The sequence below is a fragment of the Bos mutus genome, chromosome 23 (assembly GCF_027580195.1).
Source record: "Bos mutus isolate GX-2022 chromosome 23, NWIPB_WYAK_1.1, whole genome shotgun sequence".
NCBI lineage: Eukaryota > Metazoa > Chordata > Mammalia > Artiodactyla > Bovidae > Bos > Bos mutus.
Window position 1 is genome coordinate 25290315 of NC_091639.1, and position 21481 is coordinate 25311795.

The 21481-nt window shown below is 41.6% G+C and overlaps 1 protein-coding gene across 1 annotated transcript in view; it reads right to left on the reverse strand.

The window, feature by feature from the left end:
- EFHC1 (EF-hand domain containing 1) overlaps positions 1-20927 on the reverse strand; it is a 39597-nt gene extending 18670 nt beyond the window's left edge. The window contains exons 1-6 of the mRNA XM_005896847.3: positions 20739-20927; positions 18212-18433; positions 13135-13422; positions 8898-9047; positions 7566-7758; positions 2270-2490 (exon numbers count right to left, since the gene is read on the reverse strand). Of these exons, the coding sequence (XP_005896909.2) occupies positions 2270-2490; positions 7566-7758; positions 8898-9047; positions 13135-13422; positions 18212-18433; positions 20739-20801 (1137 nt within the window). The 5' untranslated portion in view covers positions 20802-20927. The remainder of the gene's footprint in view (positions 1-2269; positions 2491-7565; positions 7759-8897; positions 9048-13134; positions 13423-18211; positions 18434-20738) is intronic.
- Between the last annotated feature and the right edge of the window lie 554 nt (positions 20928-21481).

Sequence of the window (21481 nt, forward strand, 5' to 3'; positions counted from 1 at the left end):
TAAGCTTCTGAACACCTTCCTGCCAAATTCCTTTTGTGTTTTAACAGGTTTCCACCTATTTCCCTCAAATCGAATCTCATTTCCCCTCTTGGGATGCAGGCCTTCTCTAGATATCAGCCCTTCCGCCTGCGGCCCTGGTACTGTGCTTCCCATACTCCATCATATGCCAAGCTGCTGCGTGGGTCCTGTTCCAAACTAGAGCTATTCCTCTGTGGATACCACCACTCACAGATACCCCTGTTCCAATGACCCACCCTCCAGAGTTCCTGCCCAGGGTTTTTTTTTGTTTTTAACATGTACACACACACACACAAAATCTGAGAGCCCCTCATCCTTTAAACGTGTTCAGAGGCTGGCTCCATGGCAGATGGGCCCTCCTGGCCCTGGCTTCTTCCTCCTCCCTACCAGCATGTCTCCAGATGGACCGAGTCTGAGATCTAGCTCATGTGGCCTCTGGATCCATGTGGACTTACTCCTAATCTGAAGGTCACGATTCTCAAATCAAATATATGCACTTCATATCGGGCTCTGTCCCTGCCAGAGTCCCTTGACTCTGGCTTGGTGCCTCTAGAAACTGCTAGCCTCCCATCCCTGTGTCCCCACTTCACCTTGTAGAGTTTAGATGGCCAAGGGGTAATGACTGAGGAGAGCTTAAAGGTACTTGCTTCTTGGAAGAAAGAAGGCCTACACTAAGTTGCGAGAGGTGAGAGACAGCCATGTAAAGAAATGATGCAAAAGTGGTTCAAGCATTAGCAGAAGTCCAGGGGATAAAACAGGACACAGAACCCTTGTAACTCAGCAGATACGCAAGCGGCTCGGGCCAAGAGTTGTGGGTAAAGCAGCGGCCAGGCTGGAGGAACTCAATCATTCCATCCTTCCAATCACTATCTTTTGAAAAGAAGCCGCTGACATAATTTTACACACATGCTGGCAAAATAAAGAAGAGCCATGGATGCTCGCACACTATTTTATACATGAGCAACACACACAGAGGTTGTGTGAATTGTTCTTCCCGTAGACAGGTGTAATGGCACAGTGCCTTTGGTCTATGACACGTGGGCCTTGATACGTGAGATGCTTCTGGAATTGGCTGTGTAATTCTGAAAACACGCAGTTGTTACTTCAAACTCTAAAACACGTGGCTGAGCCATTCTGAAGGCCCAAGTCTACTAGATTACTATTTTGCTGCATTAAAGACACCATGAACTTACTCTCAGATCACAGTGGACTCTGAGGTGCACAGAACTGAAGTCTGGGATTCTGCCTGATTTTTAAGGACAGCAAAACTGCAATTAAAGAACACCATCTTCCAACATCTTCAATTAATTAGGTTTTGGTTTTTTTTTTTTGCTCCCAATCACTTTTAAGTGAAAGGTTTGATAAATAGGCAAATAAAAAAAAAAAAAAAAAGAAATCTTAGGGGTCTGGAATTTAATGAAAAAGTTTAAAAAATTATTAAGGTAATATACAGCTTGGTATAGAAAGTGAAATTAAAACCACACAGTATAAAAAACAGGTCCCTGGTCATCTCCCACTTCCCTCTTTCCCTCCCTTCTGCCCACTGGAGAACTAACAACTGTAGATCGTCTGGGGAAACATTCCTCCGGGTCTTTTCCTCAGTGACGGAAGCAGATGTTGTATACAGTAATCTACAGAAATTAGTGCCACATCATGTATTCACACCCCCTTAAAAATGTTATGGACATTTTTTTCATGCTAATATGCACAGACTTCCTCTTTTTTTTTTAACGAGACTTACAGTCTTCTAATTGTATGGATGGATATACTATAATTTATTCGGCCAATGTTCTAACACCTTATTATAAACAATGCTACAATACAGGTCCTTACACCTATCTTTTTATAATCCCCAAACCAGATTTTCTGGGTCAAGAGATATGTAATATTTTTATTTTGGAAAAGTTAAAATGATAACAAACGGTCTTTCAGAGCTTTCCTCACTGGGTCACCTATTAGCAGTCTGGGAAAAAGCTTATTTCATCACATCAGGGCAAACATGGGATGCTGTTGAGTCTTTTTAAATCAAAAATCCTAAACCTCAGTATTTTAATTTCTGTTTCTTTGATGATAAGTTGAGGGTCTTTCCATATGTTCATTAGCCATTTGTATTTCTGCTTTTGTGAACTGCTCTATTTCATATGTTTTGCCCATTTTTAATTGGATATTCATATAAGAGCCCTTTTTGTCCTTAAAGTCCTCTATCAGAAGATGAACTCTCTCACTACCCTCAGAACCAGAGTTCCATTACCTGTTTCATAGGAGGTGGTTCCTTCTTGCTCATATCAATGCGTGGTAAATCGGAGATTCCAAATTTTTCTTGGTAATACTGCCGAGTAAATGGATCACAATCATAAATGAAGAAAGTTCTCCCGAGTATAGTGAGCGGCTTCCCGACGATGAAGTCTTTGGCCGTGTACCATTCCAACACCTCCTTATCGGAGATCTCCAGCACGCACCGAGGGAAGTTCTCTAACAAAAGACAGCAGAAAGAGGAGAGAGAAAAAGGAATGAGGATGGGAAGATAGACACACAACAGCCGGGCAATCCTGAGAACAGAGCAGGTGTGGGCTTCAGCTCTGATGGAGGGTCAGTGACTCCTCCACGCTCCCAGCAGAACACAGGGCTGTGTATTTCTATCTGTGAACGGGACCCATAAATAATGGCCCAGATGGTTTCTGTAAAGTCTCTCTCCCATATTAGGCTTCCGATATCCCTGTTGGGTGTGTGTTAGTCGCTCAGTTGTGTCCGACTCTTTGCAACCCCATGGACAGGCAGGCTCCTCTGTCCACGGGTCATTAATCTCAGCAGAATTAAGGCTTAGAAGGAATCATTACAAGAGAAAAGAATAAACATCCTTCTATAAAGACAGAGTACTGGATCTAGGGTGGGGGGATCCAAGTCATTTAGTTTAACTGCCCACCCATTTGGGGGCTTCCCTGACAGTTCAGTTGGTAAAGAAACCGCCTGCAATGCAGAAGAACCCACTTCAATTCCTGAGTCGGAAAGATTCACTGGAGAAGGGATAGGCTACCCACTCCAGTATTCTTGGGCTTCCCTTGTGGCTCAGCTGGTAAAGAATCCACCTGCAAAGCAGGAGACCTGGGTTTGATCCCTGGGTTGGGAAGATCCCCTGGAGAAGAGAATGGCTACGCACTCCAGTATCCTGGCCTGGAGAATTCCATGGACTTTATAGTCCATGGGGTCCCAAAGAACTGGACACGACTGAGCGACTTTCACTTTCACCCATTTATCCACTCAACAAACAAATTATTAGTGACCACAATTAATAATATGGATAAAATTCTTGGCTTGATGGAGGCAACACTCTGTTTGGGGCGGCAGACTCTAAACACACAAAAAACGGTTTCATTGCAATTGTGATCAATGCTGTGAGGCCAGTGTGATCCTGTGGCAGAAGGCAGGGACAGTCAGTGTGGATGGTTCCAGTAATCTGTTCATCCGGGGAAATCAACAGATTTCCAAACACAGAATCAGCCTTCACTATGTCTGTGAGTCTGTTTCTATTTCACAAAGAGGTTCACTTGTGTCTTATTTTAGATTCCACACATAAATGATATCATATCATATTTGTCTTTCTCTTTCATTATCCATTCATACAATGAATATACTCAGCCATAAAAAAGAATGAAATCTTGCCATTTTCCACAACGTGGCGAGACCTAAAGAGTTATTAGGCTAAGTGAATTAAGTTGGAGAAAGACAAATACTGTACGATTTCACTTACATGTGGGATCTAAAAAGTAGACATGGAAAAACTGACTGGTTCAAAACTGGAGAAAGAATACATCAAGGCTAAATACTATAACCCTGCTTATTTAACTTATATGTAGAGTACATCATGTGAAATGCCAGACTGGGTGAATCGCAAGCTGGAATCAAGACTGCCAGAAGAAATATCAACAACCTCAGATACGCAGATAATATCACTCTAACGGTCAAAAGTGAAGAGGAACTAAAGAGCCTCTTCAGGAGGGTGAAAGAGGTGAATGAAAAAGCTGGCTTAAAATTCAACACTCAAAAAACTAAGATCATGGCATCTGGTCCCATTACTTCATAGCAAATGGATGGGGAAGTAGTAACAGATTTATTTTCTTGGGCTCCAAAATCACTGTGGACAGTGACTGAAGCCATAAAATTAAAAGATGTTTGCTCCTTGGAGGGCAAGTTATGACAAACCTAGACAGCAAAGGTGCATAAAGCCAAAGCTATTGAGAGCTGGACCATAAAGAAGGCCAAGCACCAAAGAACTGATGCTTTCAAACTGTGGTGCCAGAGGAAACTCTTGAGAGTTCCTTGCACTGCAAGGAATCAAACCAGTCAATCCTAAAGTAAATCACCCCTGAATACTCCCTGGAAGGACTGATGCTGAAGCTGAAGCTCCAAAACTTTGGCCACCTGATGCAGAGAGTCAACTCATTGGAAAAGACGCTGATGCTGGGAAAGACTGAAGGTTAAAAGGAGAAGGGGAGGCAGAGGATGAGAGGTTTAGACAGTATTACTGACTCAATGGACATGAGTTTGAGAACTCCAGGAGACAGTGAAGGACAGGGGAGCCTGGCATGCTGCAGTCCATGGAGTCACAAAGAGTTGGACAAGACTCAGTGACTGAACAACAACAACAAAAAGTAAAATAAAAGAATAAACTTAACAAAACAAGAACAGACTTAGAGATACAGAGGACTAACTGGTGGTTGCCAGAGGGGAGCGGGGTGATGGGATGAGTGTAAAACTGAGGAGGAAGATTAAAAGATACAAACTTCAGCTGTAAAATGAGTCACAGGGATGTAAGGTACAGCATAGGGATAGAGTCAGTAATAAGTCTGTATGGTGACAGATGGTAACTAGACAGATCCTGGTGATCACTCTGTAATGTATACAAGTATCAGATCACCTGAAGCCAACATAGTATTGTAAGTTAATTCTATTTCGATGAAAATAAATAATCCACAAAAATACCCACTTTTCAAAACCTGTTGTTTTCTTAATCCTAACACTGCTCCAATATCATTATTGTCATAGACTTTAATTTTATCTTGATATTCTTAAGCCCTTAAATTCAATCCTGGTGGCTCAGCTGGTACAGAATCCACCTGCAAAGGAGGAGACCTGGGTTTAGTCCCTGGGTTGGGAAGATCTCCTGGAGGAGGGAGCTGTACCTCCAATATTCCGGCCTGGAAAACTGCATGGACTGTCCAGTCCATGGGGTCGCAGAGTCAGACACAACTGAGCGACTTTCACTTTCACTTTAAATTCAACATTATGCCTTCAGCGGGTATAGTCAGTGTTTATTTAGATTCACCTACATTTTACCATTTTCTTTCTTTACTGCTTCTTATATCTCAGATTTTTACTTCTGGAATCATTTTCTTTCTGTATATAAGATTTTTCCAAGTAAGGGTTAGGTCTTACTAACCTAACCCTGTAAAGGCTCTCCTGTAAAGGCTTCTTTGGTCTTTCTAGCTCACACCCGTTGTTCTGAGCTCTGTCTACATGACACGCGAATCAGGAATCAGATCACCTGGGGCACCCATGTTACTGTTTAAGCACTCTGAATGTGTATATGACTTGTCTCCCCAGCCACTGAAAGTGCCTGAAGGACAGGCATTCTAGATCTGGAGCAATTTTATCTTATCCTCCACAGCACTTAGCACATGACATGGTTCTCGGAGCAGATATTTAACTCTTGTTTAACTGAATTCAATAAGAACTACCCACTAGATAAAGCCCTCTGGAAGTCGATCAGATGCTTTAACACCATTTCTTTTTCCAGTTAAAGAAATTATTTAGTTGATGGGAGCTTAGCTTTTTCTGTCCTGCTACCACAAGACTAATTGTAATTTTCACAAAAACATATGTCTCCTATCTTTTCAAGGGACCATACGTAGGTCACCTGGCTACCTCTCCATCTACCTCTGAGGGAAATTTTGTTAGAATTTGGGAAGTTATAGGAGCGGATGATTACATGCTGAAAAGTTTACACATAGGTCACATTGATAAGGCAGACAAACAAGGAACCTAAGAGTGACTTCATGAGGTTTACTGACCCTTCTTCATGCCACCCTGAATACATTCCCATTCTGCCTCTCAATCATAACTCTAACGCTTGTCAGCTCCAGATGGCAGGCATTTCAGCTCATTTAAGCACCTGGAAGGCCAAACTTAGTACACAGTCCAATGTCACGGAACCCTAGGAGGGTGCTATGGGAGCTAAGCAGAACGGAGCAGGCAGCAGCTGGACTAAGCTGAACAAGGGCGCCAATCCAGTTATTGCTGTTTGAGAATGGAAGCTGTTAAAGCACTTATTCTCACTTCTTAAAATAAGAGGGTTTTAAAGTTAACTCTTAATTTAAAAATGATGACCATTTTTATCGCCCTTTCCCCAGTCTCATTCTCCTCTGCCTCACAGGCTACCATTCTAACGAACTGCTTTCTGGTTTTGTATGTACTATTTACACCGTTTTGTGTTTTACTTTATGTAAGCGGTATTCCACTATGCATCTTGTTTTCTTTTTTCTACACAGCAGTATGCATTTAAGATGCACCCATTCGCTTTCTTGTATATTTTGTTTATTGTTTCTAACAACTACATATTTATCAAGGTGTATTTTCACCACATTTTGACTTTTCACTCTCCAAGTGATGGAAATCTCTACCTCCTTGCCCCTAAACAACTCTGCATTTTTAAAACACACTCCGCAGACCCAGCCATACATGTGGGTGGGCTGCATTTAGCCTTCAGACTGCCGATTTGTTTATAACCTGAGACAAACCTCTTGCTCAATACCTGGAATTTCTTATCTCTGAGTTCCAAAAAACAGAGTTAGAAAAAAACAATGAAAGTATTTACAGAGTTCTGTCATCTATCCAAACATTGGTCAGTACATGTGACCAAGATGACACTCTTGCAAGAGAAAATTCTTAAACTCTTAAGTCAATAACTAAAGCAAGTTCACTTATTCCAGAGAAGTAGTGACAGACAGCAAGTCTCAGCTGCATTCTGTTTGCATTCTTACTCCAATTCACAAGGTTATTTTATACCAGCAAAGAAAGACCAGGGGCTGATAGAATGGGGATCCACCTTTACGAACCAGAGACGTGTCTTTACCACCTGAAGTTATTCCACACAGAAACTTCCTGATTGATTAGGAAGTGGTTGAGGTGAGAAGCAAAGTCCAAAGCACACCTAAGGAAATGGTAAGCTGTGCCTCTGAATGAAAACAAGGCTGTTTCAGAAAAGCACTAAAAGCCTGACATGAAATGGCTCAGAAGCCCTTCCACACTTAAATAAATCTCCCACTGCTATTTTGGTTCTGGTCCCTTGATCTGGGTATCAATCATCTCTGCCAGATCATTTCAGAGACAAGCTTGGACTGAGGGGCCAGTAACGGAGGGAAGTTACGGAAAAGCCTACAGAACACAGCAGCCATCTCCCAAGTGTAAAGGGAATGATCACATGATTGAGTAACTCCTCTGAGATCCAGAAAAGGTCCCAATTAATAAAGGATAAATTGAATCACACATACTTGCATTCTCCACCAAAACCTTGGGCATGCGCTGGCGGTTCATCAGGAGGGGGAAGGGATCTCGCCCATCATTCCGTTCGTGGACCTCTCGAATTTCCACCGTGTCATCCATAAGATAGTAATGAATGATGTAGGTCCGACATTCACCGAACATGCTGTCTGTGTCATCCCAGATGGCATAGAATCGAAGAACCTTTGAGGAACCCAAAGCAGTGACTTAAAGAAAAAATTCCACAAAGGGAGAGTTTAACTTAGCTACTTTGGCATTTATGTATCAGTGATGAAAAGATTAGCTAGAAAGACTATGAAGTAATCTCAGATGGTTATTAAAAAAAAAGTATTCACCAAAGATACAAAAACATCTGAAATTATAAACCAGATGTCAACAGCTGGAAAATATTAAGTAATAGGCTAATAAGCTTGTGCTGAGAAAGGATTCATTTTGATCCAAAATATTAGTCAGTGAAAGAAAAGCTGAATTAAAAGAGCAGTGGGCCCTTCATTCAGTGGTTTATACGTAATTAATAAAGATACACGTGAATGGTTTGTATATAATTAGTATGGAAAGAATTTTCATTTATTAATCAGTATTTTAGTTCTTTCAACCTCAAAAACAGAATCTTTACAAAAGAGTAACAGTCATATGACTGGTTTAAAGAATGTTCTTAAAAGAATTTGGTAGTGCTAGGTAAAATTTTCTATACTAAACAGAATTACATTTCTGAGAGAAACAGCAGCAGAGAAGCACTGAGGGTGATCTCGCTGTTTTCTCTTTCCCTTTAGTACAGAGAAGAGAAGACTCGGATCTGCTCTGTACACCAGCTCACAAGGGGGAAGACAGGCTGGAACAGAGTTGGAAAATACCCAGAACATTCTGTACTCAAACATCAATGTATTATAACATTTAACAAGGAAGCATCTGCAATGGGAATGCTTTGAAATTACTATTTTAACATTAGAAACCTACATATATGCAATAGCTTTGAAACATCCCAATATAATTCACTCAAGGTTTCCCAAAGGATTCTTGGAGATTAATTCATGTTTAGGAAAAGAAGTGGGCGGCTGGAAATGTAAAGTTAGGGAGCAGATGGTGCTCAGGAATTACTTTAAGAGAGAAGTTTGGTGGAACTCATAAGACTTAACTTCACAATCTTCTTTGAATCTCTGATATGAAACCTAGGGATTCCTGTACCTGTAACCCCAGAAAGAGAGCACTGTACCTGACCAGTTAAAATACAGATGTAATGTTTCAAAATACACACCTACCAAGACAGCTTGCTAATAAGCAGTGCCGCTTTTGGGAACAAACCTACTAGCTCACTCACCTACCTGTTTGTCAAAGGTGAGAAACTGCTTGAGTTGATCAAAGTCCGTTGGGGTTACATATTTACGGAGAGGCTGTTTCCGGAGTTCAGTGTAAGGATCAAGCGCCATCTTCTCTGGGGGATTTAGCTCAATTCCTTGACTTTCCAAAAATACCTACGTAATTCAAAATTAATAATGATTATCCTTCTTGAAGCTTCTTAAAGTAAGTGCTAAGTGATGCTATAAAAATAAACACTAATATAATAAGAATTTCTAAGCCACTGTCCACATTAACCATTAGTTTAAAGCTTGAGCATGTCTTAGCAGTACCAAGCCTCTGACTGACCCAATTCTGTAATGCAGACAATAACTGATAATTACCTTAAGTAAAAATGTAAGACGTGGTGGCAAGGTAACTGGCTCCAAATATGAATTCAGATCAATTAGATTTAGGTGCCCAGGAACAGAGGAAAAACTAGGATTGCTTATACACACTTATATAATGCTTATACATCGGGAACCTAATCATAGTCTGAACAGTATGTAGTTCATGTCGGGTATGGGGCCAAGCTGGGGTTCCCAGGTGGCACAGTGGTGAAGAATCCGCCTGCCAATAAAGAAGACCCAAGAGACGCAGGTTCGATTCCTGCATCAGGAAGATCCCCTGGAGTAGGAAATGGGAACCCACTCCAGTATTCTTTCATGGAAAGTTCCACAGAAAGAGAAGCCTGGTGGGCTACAGTCCATAGGTCCCAGAGAGTCGGACGGGACTGAGCTCATCACAGAGCACATGGCGGCAAGCGGCACGAGGGAAAGTTAAGCTGAAATCAAATTCCCAGCTTTCCATCTCAATTAAAACAAATATATGATTAAGCACTTCCCACAAAAAAAAAAAAAAAAAAAAAAAAAGAAAGCAAACCCACTGGTTATTTCAGACCAAAAAATATTTCAATCAAACAGGAAAGTTGAATCAAGGGCTCAAATCTCACTAGAAAAAGTCAAAGAAAGCCATCTGAACTCGATGTGATCTTGAATTTCTTTGCTGATTATGAGCAAATATGTATTATTTTAAGTCACTATATATTTAATACAACTCAATTCTTCTTAAAAGCACAACAAATTTTTTTGTTAAGCACACACACACACTCAAAAACGATTTCCTGGGATCTGTTTACATTCTGGAACTGGAAATTAATGTGGGTTTCTTTGGGGAATTGTGTGGTTTGCTTTTGGACAATTCCATACAAAATGTACAGAATTCAGGGCCAGAATATACGGGCTCTAGTATCAGTTCTGCTAACTAGCTTGTAATCTTAGTATTTAAAGTTTTGGCAGGAATGTAGAAGCTTCCTGAAGTTGACTATTCTTCCTGTCTCTTAGAGAAAAGCCTAAGCTCTTTGAAGTGGTTATTCTAAAGTGTCCCTGGAGGAGCAGAGAGAAGGGAGTGTCTTTGAGAGCAGAAGAGACAAGTGGGGGAGGGAATTCCCCCAGACAGGAAACTAAGACACAGGCTGGTGGGCCTGAAAAGAGCAAGACTCCCCACGTCTCTGCACAGACGCTCGAAGCCCAGGTGCAGCCCGCCAACACAGGCGTTCAAAGCCTAGTCTCTTACCGGCACCATGCTCCAGGAAGGTGCCCGTGGTCACCAGACAACCTGTGGACCCTGGATGACCCCGTTAGGTCTGGGAACGCTGCTGCTTCCTTGCTGTCCCTAGGGCCCGGAATCTCACGTTCAGCGCACTCTGTCTATGGGACCATTTATGCAGACCCCTGAGGAGGGGGTGAGAATGGATGGTGATGATGATGTGTGTGAACAGAGATGGTGCCTTGTCCAAATCATACTGTAAAGAGTTTCCTTTCTTATTCACTCATAGGTCTAGCCAGGGTGAAAACCATCAAATCAGGTAAGATGTGGACAAACTTCAGACTATTATAGGAGCCAACTTCTAACAGATCAGTTATTGAAAACATAATCTACTCATCAATGCCTGAAACACTCAGCTCTTGTCTATCAGTCATGAGAACTTCAGCTTCCACAAATTTCTGTATTTGTTTACCTGCTCAACCTTATCAACTTAATCAACCCTTGTGGAGCTTTGTGGTCCTTTTCAGCCGAGCATGGAGCAGTGGGAATTCTGAGTTGTCTGATGCACACTCTCAGCTGAGGTCGAACACTGGGAAGTTCTGCCTGTTTCAGTCCTTTTCCTCGAACGTCCTTTTCAGTCTATTTGGGGCCAGCCACTTTTTCTCACTTATTTGCTTTCTGTAGGCGATTCTGCAGTTTGAAGTGGCCCCCAACCTTAGTGCTACGGTGCTGTCTCATGTTCTCAGTACAAGACGAACAATAAATACTCAGTACATCTAAAAATGGTTAAAGTGCTGAATTTCATGTTACCTACATTTTACTACAAAAAAGAAAAGGCAGATGTGATGTACCTTACGGAAAAATTACAAGTGTCAGCTAAGCTTCATTCAGGCATGACTTATAGTGCTGTTGGCCAAGACCTCAATGTTAATGAATCAACAATAATCTGTAAACAGAACAACACACAGAACAAGACTGTGTATTGACCACAGGCTTGGAGGAACCCAACTCTGCATTTCTTGTAGGAGCAATGGTTCAGTATTTGTTAATTCAGTGTCTGTGAAGACTGTACTGCATGTAACTACCATTATTAATGAGAAGTGACTACAACTGGCTTAGATCAACAGCTCAGGGATCAACTCGCAAATGTTCAAACTGTAAAGATGTGACTGTAAAAACAATGGTGATACCTCAAATTCATACAACACTTCATAATTTTTCATTGGTGGCACAATCCTGGAACTACCTATGATAAAATGGACTTCAAAACCAGAAAGAGATATCAAGACCCATTTGAGGGGGACGGTCTCTCAGAGATGGTCTGGTACCTCCACCTTCTCTATGGTTTTCTTGGCTGCTCTCAGGGCAGCACGGATGCCATGGCACCCTCTCTCACTGCCCTGAGGTCCTGCCCCTGAGACATCTCATCAGTGAGGCCTTCCCTGGCCAGCCTTCACACACCGCACCCCCTCCAACTCCAACCCCTTTCCCCTCTTTAGTTTCTTCCATAGCTCTTTGCAGCATCTGACAAACATTGGTTTGCTTATTATTTGTTTCCTCCAACCAGAATGTAATAAGTTCTATAAGGGCAAATCTTTATACCTGGCACCTAGAACAGTGCCTGGCATTCAGCAGGCATTAAGTATTTGCTAAATAAATTACTAATTAAAAAAATAATAAATGAGTAAACTCATAGGGGCTCAGTGCATGGTAAAACTTAACTACATTTGGCATTATGTCACATGGGATTAAAGGCATAAAAAATTTAGGAACTGTATCTTTGCTAAGGCAAATTTGCAATTATTTACTAATACCTACACTTTGTGCTAAAGAAAGTGCTCTCTTTTGCTTTTTTTTCTCTCTCTACAATTAAAGGTATCAAAAATCCATTACATATGAAATAGAGAAATAAAGATTTTTCCCAATATGTGTTTTTCTTTAAAAATGGTTTTATTCCAGGAATTTTTTAGATACCAAGTTTCCCTAGTATACAGCAAGTATGAGTTCCAAAAAAATACAAATCGCACAAAAAACTTTTGGCTCATATCTGCTAGTAGAGATGGTGCTATTTTTGTAAATCCAGACTTAAGCTAAATTGCCCAAGGTCTCTTTCATATTTCTATCCCTTCAAGGGTACCAGCTCCACTACTCTCTATCTGAACTGGCATGTGAACTGATTTCTAACCAAATGATTCAGCCACAATGGGAGTTTAACTTTATTACTCAAATATCCATCTAGGATATGTACCAATGTCATCATGAAAAAGATGATGTCACCATGCAGTGATGGCACATGTGTGCTAAGCCGCTTCAGTCACATCTGACTCTGTGAGACTCTATAGGTTGTAGCCCGCCAGGTTCCTCTGTCCCTGGGATTCTCCAAGCAAGAACTCTGGAGTGGGTTGCCGTGCCCTCCTCCAGGGCATCTTTCCAACCCAGGGATTGAACCTGCATCTCTTACATCTCCTGAATTGGCAGGCAGGCTTTTACCACTAGTGCCACCTGGGATGCCCATGATGCCACATATGACATATACAAATGCCGAGTTAACCTACATATTAATCCACTCAGGACAGAGGGTCAGTGCCCTCCTCTTACCCTGACAAGTGACATGTATTCTCTCATAGATTAGAACAATGCCTCAGACACCAAAACTTCCCGAAACACATACTATACCTGTGTGAACTTGTCACAGTCAACAATGCGGAAAGTTTTGCCATAAATCGTGATGTTTATTCCTCGGTTTAGGTCTTTCCAATGGTAGTGGTCTCCCCGGTCATTCTTGGAGAGGCGCTGGCGTTTGATTAACTTTCCTTGAGGGATCCCAGAGTTTTCCACGACAGGCTCTATGACGGACATGCTGTCATCTTCTAGATAGTAGTAAATGTGCACTTGGCGGATCCTGTAATGTTCCTCAATTGACATAGGAACATCTTCTTGGAAATAGGCATCAAATTTAAGCACCTGTAATACAGAAGGGTGGGAGAAATGGTGTGTTAGTGTCTCATCAAAAAATAACAAGTCTCTTCTCACGCCGAGAATCACTCAGGGAGGTTCAAATACTCATCATTCCCACCTTGTAATTCCGAGGCTGCCAAACTATGAACATGGGACAAATCTACCCCTGCTGTCTATTTCTATAGAACCTGCAACTAAGAACAGTTTTTAATACATTTAAACGGTCGCAAAATCAAAAGGAGAATAAAATTTCAAAACAATTGGGAACTATACAACATAACATATAATTGCTAATGGCTGCTTTCCCACGATAAGGGCAGAGTTGAGTAGTTGGACTGCTGCTACGGACTGAATTATGTCCCCACCTCCACAATATGCAGTGTTGGAAATTTAACCTTCAACATGACTATATTTGGAGATAAGGTGCTAAGGAGCTAAGTAAGATTACATGAGTCCTGAGGGTAGAGCCCCAATCCAACAGAACTAGTGGCCTTCTAAGAAGAGGAAGAGAGCTCTCTCCCTCCCTCTCAGCACACACGCACTGAGAAAAGGCCGTACGAGGACACAGCAAGAAGCCAGCTGCCTGAAAGGCAGGAAGAAAGCCTTCACCAGAAACCAAATCAACAGCAATCTTGGACTTGAAGCGTCCAGAACTGTGGGAAAATTAATTTCTATTGTTTAAGCCACCTGTCTGTCTGTATTTTATTATGGCAGCTCAAGCAGACTAAGTCAGTTGCAAAGACCAAATATTTATTATTTGGCCCTTCACAGAAAAAGCTTGCTGACCTCTGAACTAAATACTCAAAATAGGGGTAGACAGCTTACTAATGTGTTCCTTAAAGACTTAACTCTACTAGCCTTATTTCAACGTCAAAAATTCCATTTCAAATTTGTGAAAAGGATAAGAAATTTGGACAAGACGACGACTTTTGGTTTCAAAATGAAAACGAATCTCAAGTCCATTTCTTTAGAAGTGGGGTGCCTTGTAAACATATATTAATGACATATTCATTCTTAGAAACTTATATGAATGAATCTCAAATTGACCATCTTTGGGTGGCTTGTAAATACCCGTTTTGTGCTCAGAAACAACCATCCCAGATGGAGCAAATCCCAGGTCTTCTGGAAGCAGCAGCATCAGTGTAAAGTCAAAATGACACAAAATGGGATTTTAAAGTGTCTATTATTCTATTTTTAACATTTCTTTTCAAGGCAAGAACATATTAGAATGATGTTTCAGGGAAGTAAGAGTGTTAACCCAAACCCAACTCTATTAAAACAAGGGGAACAAACCAAGGAGACCTTTTAGCGAAGACACAATTATGGCTCAATGGAGGAGGAGATGAAATAATGTATAATGTTTACTGCAGAAGAATAAGATAAGAACCAAAAAAGAACGGGCAACTGCATAGCAGAAATATGAATATAATGGAGTCAGGGCCTTAAAACTCATAACAAAAAGATGAAATGGATGAATATAGCAGAATGTTTAAAGCAAAACAATCATACAGTAAAAGCCAAATATGAAGATCCTTTTAAAGTAACATTTTACAGCAACTGCAAAGAATGAAATGAAGACATGATCAGTAATTCATGTACATAATAGTCAGTATTTGAACCACAGACTTACACAGATTTATCTGAGAAGATGACTTTGGCAGTGCAGATAGGGGGCTCGAATTTAGGCTTACTGAATTTAAGTGACAGCACAGTTAATACCGAAGGAGGCGACTTGAGATGTAGAGCTGGGTTTGGAGAAAGAAGTCAGCATTAGGGAAAAAAAAAAAAAAGACTCAAACATTTTGACCTGAGCAACTGAAAAAAATGGAACTACAATCAAATTGATACAGGGGAGACTGTAGTGGAGCATATTTTGGGGATGAGGAAACAAAATTAGGGGTTTGGTTTTGAACATGTTTACTTTTGAGGTATTCACTAAACATTCAAGAGGAGATGTCAAACGGGTAACTCATCTAGAATTCAGGACACAGTTCATCATGTAAAGGACATTTCAAGGTAAGAGTCTGGAGTCAAGGAGTGAGCAGAGACAAAGGAGAACACACACTGAACCCTGGAGCATACCCAGCTTCCCAAGCCATCTGTTTTCTATGGTGGAGGGGATACAGATACCTTTGGCAACAGAAAGTTGGCCTCAGAATGGGAGGCAGGAAAAAGATACATACACACACACATCACATTTTAAAGGCTCAAATAATCAGGATTTTATGCATTCTATTTTTTAAAACGTTAATGAGTTATTTAAAAGCAAACCTTATAAAATTATGTCACATGATCAGTACAAATGAATCCTAATCTATCTTTGTGCTTACACTTGTGAATTGTGACCACTGTAGGCCAGAGTAGCTGGGTAGTGGTTACATTTTCCTAAAGAAGTGATGTTCTCAGAGCTGTGCTTTGAGGAATAAACCAAGCAGAAAGAAGGTAGGGTTTTTTTTGTTTTGTCTTGTTTTTAAGACAGGATGGTATGACCCTAGGTAGAGAAGCAGTCCCCTGAGTGAAATGGCAGCAGGATGAAAAGATGAAAGAAGAAGAACACCACAGAGTGGGAAGTCAGCCTGGGGAAAGATGAGAATGGCACAGGAGCAAAGGGGAAGACGCAGGCATTCCCTGGAGAAGTCCTGGTCTTTATCATCTGTGTAAGAGATCGTTGCTGCTGCTAAGTTGCTTCAGTCGTGTCCGATTCTGTGCGACCCCACAGACGGCAGCCCACCAGGCTCCCCCATCCTTGGGATTCTCCAGGCAAGAACACTGGAGTGGGTTGCCATTTCCTTCTCCAGTGCATGAAAGTGAAAAGTGAAAGTGAAGTCGCTCAGTCGCATTCGACTCCTAGCGACCCCATGGACTGCAGCCTACCAGGCTCCTCCATCCATGGGATTTTCCAGGCAAGAGTACTGGAGTGGGTTGCCATTATATTCAGTTATATTCTAATCATGAGGAACGGCATGAAGAATGTCCAAAATATGGACACATATCTTGGCTATGAAGTGGATTTCTGGGTATTCTCAAAAAATTTAAACTCTGATTTAATTCACAGAACCTGTAATTTCCTTACTGCAAAAAAAAACAAAAACAAAAACAACTCAGGTTCAAAACCATGCATTTAACTACTCTACTTCATAATTTATGGTAAGAATTATTTATCAAGAAATTATGATGATCCAAGTAACATGAATAGAAAAAAATGTAAATATTCTTTTCACAACAAATATCTTTAAAGAAATGAATTGTAGTATTTAAAAAGTATAAATTAAGTAATGACAATTAGCATAAAATTACATAGAAAAACAAAAAATAAGAAGCTTATTTCCTATTAGGCACAATTTTCTCTCTTTGAATTTCATTAATACTTTTTCACTTTCTAGTTTACAATAGTTATTTGCTATTGTTTTCAGTAAAAATTGAACATAACCATTTATATCTTGATAAACTGTTAAAACCTGCCTGCAAATGCCAGAGACTTAAGAGATGTGGGTTTGATCCCTAGGTCGGGAAGATCCCCTGGAGGAGGGCATGGCAGGCTGCTCCAGTATTTTTGCCTGGAGAATCCCATGGACAGAGGAGCCTGGTGGGCCCCAGTCCATAGGGTCACAGAGTCGGACCCAGCTGAAGCGACTTAACACAGCACAAACTTAAAAATGCCTGTTTCACTCCTCTCTCGTATTTTCAGCCCTCTCCCTTTTCTATTGGCTTTGCAGTGCCATTCACAGCTGTAAATAATCAGGAGACACAAGAACAAAGTTAAGACATACAAAATCATATATCACTGATAATGGATGTTTAGGTTCAGCCTAGGAAAGCACATGTCAATCTGTTTGTATCAAATGAGTTAGCTGAGATGGGGAAGGGGAGATGATATAGATTATGGCTGATACAGTAAAAAATACTTGCTTCTAATTAAGTAAGTGATTACCAGTGCAAATGGCAAATTTCCACAAGATTATTTTGTACCTTTCTGCCTCTAGCTTCAATAAGTACTCTGTAAGACCAAGAAAACAGACAAGTAATATAGGCCAGGAGTAAATGAAGACAGTTAACTCCTGATTAGTAGTTGTCACATTCAGTTATATATAGACATCATTGGGGAATTAGAATCAATGAAGGGTTGGGGTGACACCCAAGTTTCTTAAAAGTCCCGTCAGTAATTCTGCTGCATGGCCAGGGTTAGGACAACCTTACCTTAGTGAAAAGGGAAAGCTCACTGACAAGGAAAATCAAGAAAGATATGGAAATGTTAACAGATGGAAATAAAACTCACATTACAAAAGCATAAGAATAAATAAAACAAAAATGTTATACTACCCTTTGGTTCAGCTACGACAAATCTGAAATGTTTCCTGAAAAACAAAAACTTACAGAAACAGACAAAAACCGACAAGAGATGAAGTCATTTTCATGATATTTTGCATTTCACAGAGATTAAGAATTTGTCATTACTGCAGAATACAGGACTTTTAAAATGTGGAAAACACATCAAACAGGTAAACACAGCAATACGAACTCAAGAATTCAGAACCACCCCATGCAACTTTTTAAAACAGTATTTAGAAAATATTTCAGTGACATCTACAGGGAATTATTTTCTGTAATCAGCTTCCTGAGTAAAGAAAGAGTCTTTCAATCCTGAGTCCAGCTGTCTATGACTAAGGGTTGAGGCATTTGAACAATTTTTTCCTCAGAGAATCTGGAAAGCCTGTGGTTTACTACTGACTTTTCTGCAAACAGCTGGCTCTCAGAAATCTGAATTTGAGGGGTACCCTTTGATCCCAGATGATACCTTTTTGTCGAAAGCCACATGCGCAGGAACAAACGCTGCAGGCGGGGCCTGCCTGGCCTGTCCATACGTGAGGATTGGGATCTTGCTGGCCAGCTCATCCAGATCAGCCTGGGACAGCTGGTTGACCTGGAGCCTGTCCCCGCCAATCCCAACTGTTGGACGTTGAACAACTGCATAGCCATTCCTGTAGCCCAGAGTCTGGCTTCTATGAAATGCTGTTTTCTGAAGGAAAAAAGAAGTGTGTCATGATATAACAAGTATTTGTTAGGTAGAAGAGCTAACTTCCAAAGGTATCAGATTCAACCTTTACTTATAAACATCCACAAACCCTGTATCAAAAATTTTACCTACATGAGAAGGTTCTTGTATTTTAAGCTAAAACACGTGGCCAGGAACAAGGCAGGAGGCAGCAGCCTGAGCTTAAAATAAAATTTAAAGCCCTGTTACTGAGCATCCAATTTTAATTATCAGCTCACCTGCCACAAAAAAACTAAAATATCTTTATGTAGACTCCTAATTTTGTACTATCTTACTGGTGGTCATAAGTCACAGAACCAAAACAGTCCAAATCTGTGAAATGATTTCTTACCTGAAATGAAAGGCCTTCTTGCTACAGTGACACTAATATATTGTAACTCTTTGGAAAGCAAATGGATATTATGGATTTAAAGTCAAACTCAATAATTCCACCCTCCATCCTTTGAGTATATAATCCAAAATCATGGGAAAGAACAATATGCCCAAGGCTGACAATTACAATGTTAATTACAATATACCAAAACATGAGAAGCAATCTAAAAGACAAGCAGGAGCAAATGATGGAAAGCTCACTTAATGGGCTATTATGCAGCTATTAAAATACTTGTTTTGAAGACCATGTAGCAATCTGGGGGAAATGTTTATGATTTAATAAGCCCAGAAAAGCAGCTTATAAAATTATACACATACTACAATTACAAGCATGCAAACACGTGCACAAAAAGACTGCTTTGGAGAATGTTCTCTGTTCTATACATTTCTGAATTATGTTGTTGTTCTTTTTTACAATCAACAGATTTTTTTTTGATAACTGGAAAAAAACAAAAGATTATATAAAAAAGAAAAAAGTGAAAATGAAGTATTTTTGAAGGAAGGAGATCAAAACAGTGGCACGGGGACCCAGCCTCCCCACCACTCCACAAAGATCAACGGTCGGACAGCTATCCACAAATAAGAGCTCTGGAAGAGGTCCATGTAGTAGGTTTCAGCAACACAGTGGGATATTTGTACAGGAAGAGAAGGAAGACTACCTCATTTTGTCTGCATCATCCCATCCTCCAAACCAGCACTGTTCAGTGCCAGGAGACAACTTCCCCTCAACAGGAAAGGAAGAGCCAAGTGAGCAGTCAGGCTCCAGTCTTTTTTACTTTACCTTCATGACCAAGGAGAGGAACTTATTGTTTAAATTGTTAAACTACATAAATGATTATTGTTTCATCTTTGAAAATCAGCCTATTGAATCTTAATGCTGACCTTCCCACAGATATTTCAGCAACCCTGAAATTTCAGTATTAAAATCATAATTTTGTCAAGGGCTAAACTGTGTTGGAGAAAAAAAACACAAGCCTATTTTTTTTTTCCTCTTCAGTTTTGTCTAGAAGATACAACTAACAACACTTAAGGTAGGGGAGGAGTGAAACAAAATCCAAATAGGACTCTTTTATAAAAATGTTAAAAGCGAAAAGAAAAGGGCTAGAGAAGAAAAAACAAGAACACATCAATTGTGGCAGAGGGAACTAAAGTGCAATTATCTCCTACAAAGCACCTGAGGATGATTTGGGAGGAAGATGGCCAAGTGTTGAAAATTTAACTTTCCAAGCGAGAGGATTTGGGGGAAAGGATTAAACAAGACTGCAGAAAAAGTCGACATGCTGGACAGAAAAGGAGATGGGGCTTGGTAGAAGCATAAATGAGACCGAGGAAAAGGACCTGACATAACGAAGCCAACAGATGGAAAATGGAGTTGGGAGTGGGAGCGATTACTGGGTCTAGGATTCAGAAGAGGGAAATGCGGGCGGCAATGATGGGTTTGGGGAGAGTGGGCGGGATGGGGCTGTGGAAATAAGGATGAAGGCGTATAGAAGTTGAGTCGGGGAAGGGGCCCAGGTTGAGGGAAGAAGAGTTTAAGGATGGAACTGGGCAGAAAGGGGTATGTGCAGAGGGAGAATGAGCTAGGCAGAAAGCCGAGGGAGCTCGGGAACCAGGTGGGGAAAACCAGCAAGAGCAGAGCAGCAAGGAAGAACGCTGGGAGGCCAACAGACTGCCACGATGGAGTGGAAAACCCAGAAAGGGATGGGCTGAAAGCAAACTGGAGAAAGAGAGTGAGGTTGGGTGGGGGGTGGGGGTGTGGAGAACAGCGTTGGGGGCAGAGAGAGGGTTTGAAGGGGAAAAGGACAAACTCGCGTGGACGAGCAGAGACGCAACCTGCTGCGAGCTCTCCGAGGCTGCCAGGAGGTGGGGACAGGGGTTTGGCCGGAGACGTCCTCACCGTTAAGTCCTTAAAGGACGTGCCTGGGAGAAAGGGCAGGCCATGCACTGGGTTAGACACCATCGCGCGCGCTCTCGCTGCAACCAACCGAGTAGGGTTTGGCTCTCCTGGGTTGCCAGGGGAACCAGCGGCGTTCTGGGCGGCCCGGCAGCTCCATGGTAACGCCAAACACGCCGAGCGCTTGCGGAAGAGGGGCGGGGCCCGAGACGCAGGCGTGTCCGGTCCGCGCGTGCGCAGCCCGTGGACTAGACGTTCTCGCGGGAGTGTGGCCGAGGGGAGCTGGCCCCGCCCCGCGCAGTCACGTGAGAACACGGGGCGGGGCGAGGGGAGGTGGTTTGGGATGACGTGGTGGTTCTCCCCTTGAGGGTCCGGGTTCCTGGCGGGTCCTTAGATCAGTGACAGGGGAAGGGTCCTTCCTTCGCTCCATCCCAGTCGTCACCTCACCTCACCTCGCCCGTCCCCTCGCTCTTCTCCCACCCGTGGGAAAAAGGCTCTTGTCCCAGTTCACACGGAAGTGTCACTGGTTGGTTCCGGTTGAAAGTGTTACTTCTGAACCCGTGCTTCCCTGGGGCCAGGGACTGAGAAATATTCATTATTGTAATTCTGTTGTTCAAGGATGTTCAATAAACAAAAGCAACTGACTGGTGCCTAATCCTCCAACTACGTCATTCAAGTTTTTTCCTACTTTACCTTTCTGAAGGAAATGGCAACCCACTCCAGTATTCTTGCCTGGAGAATCTAAT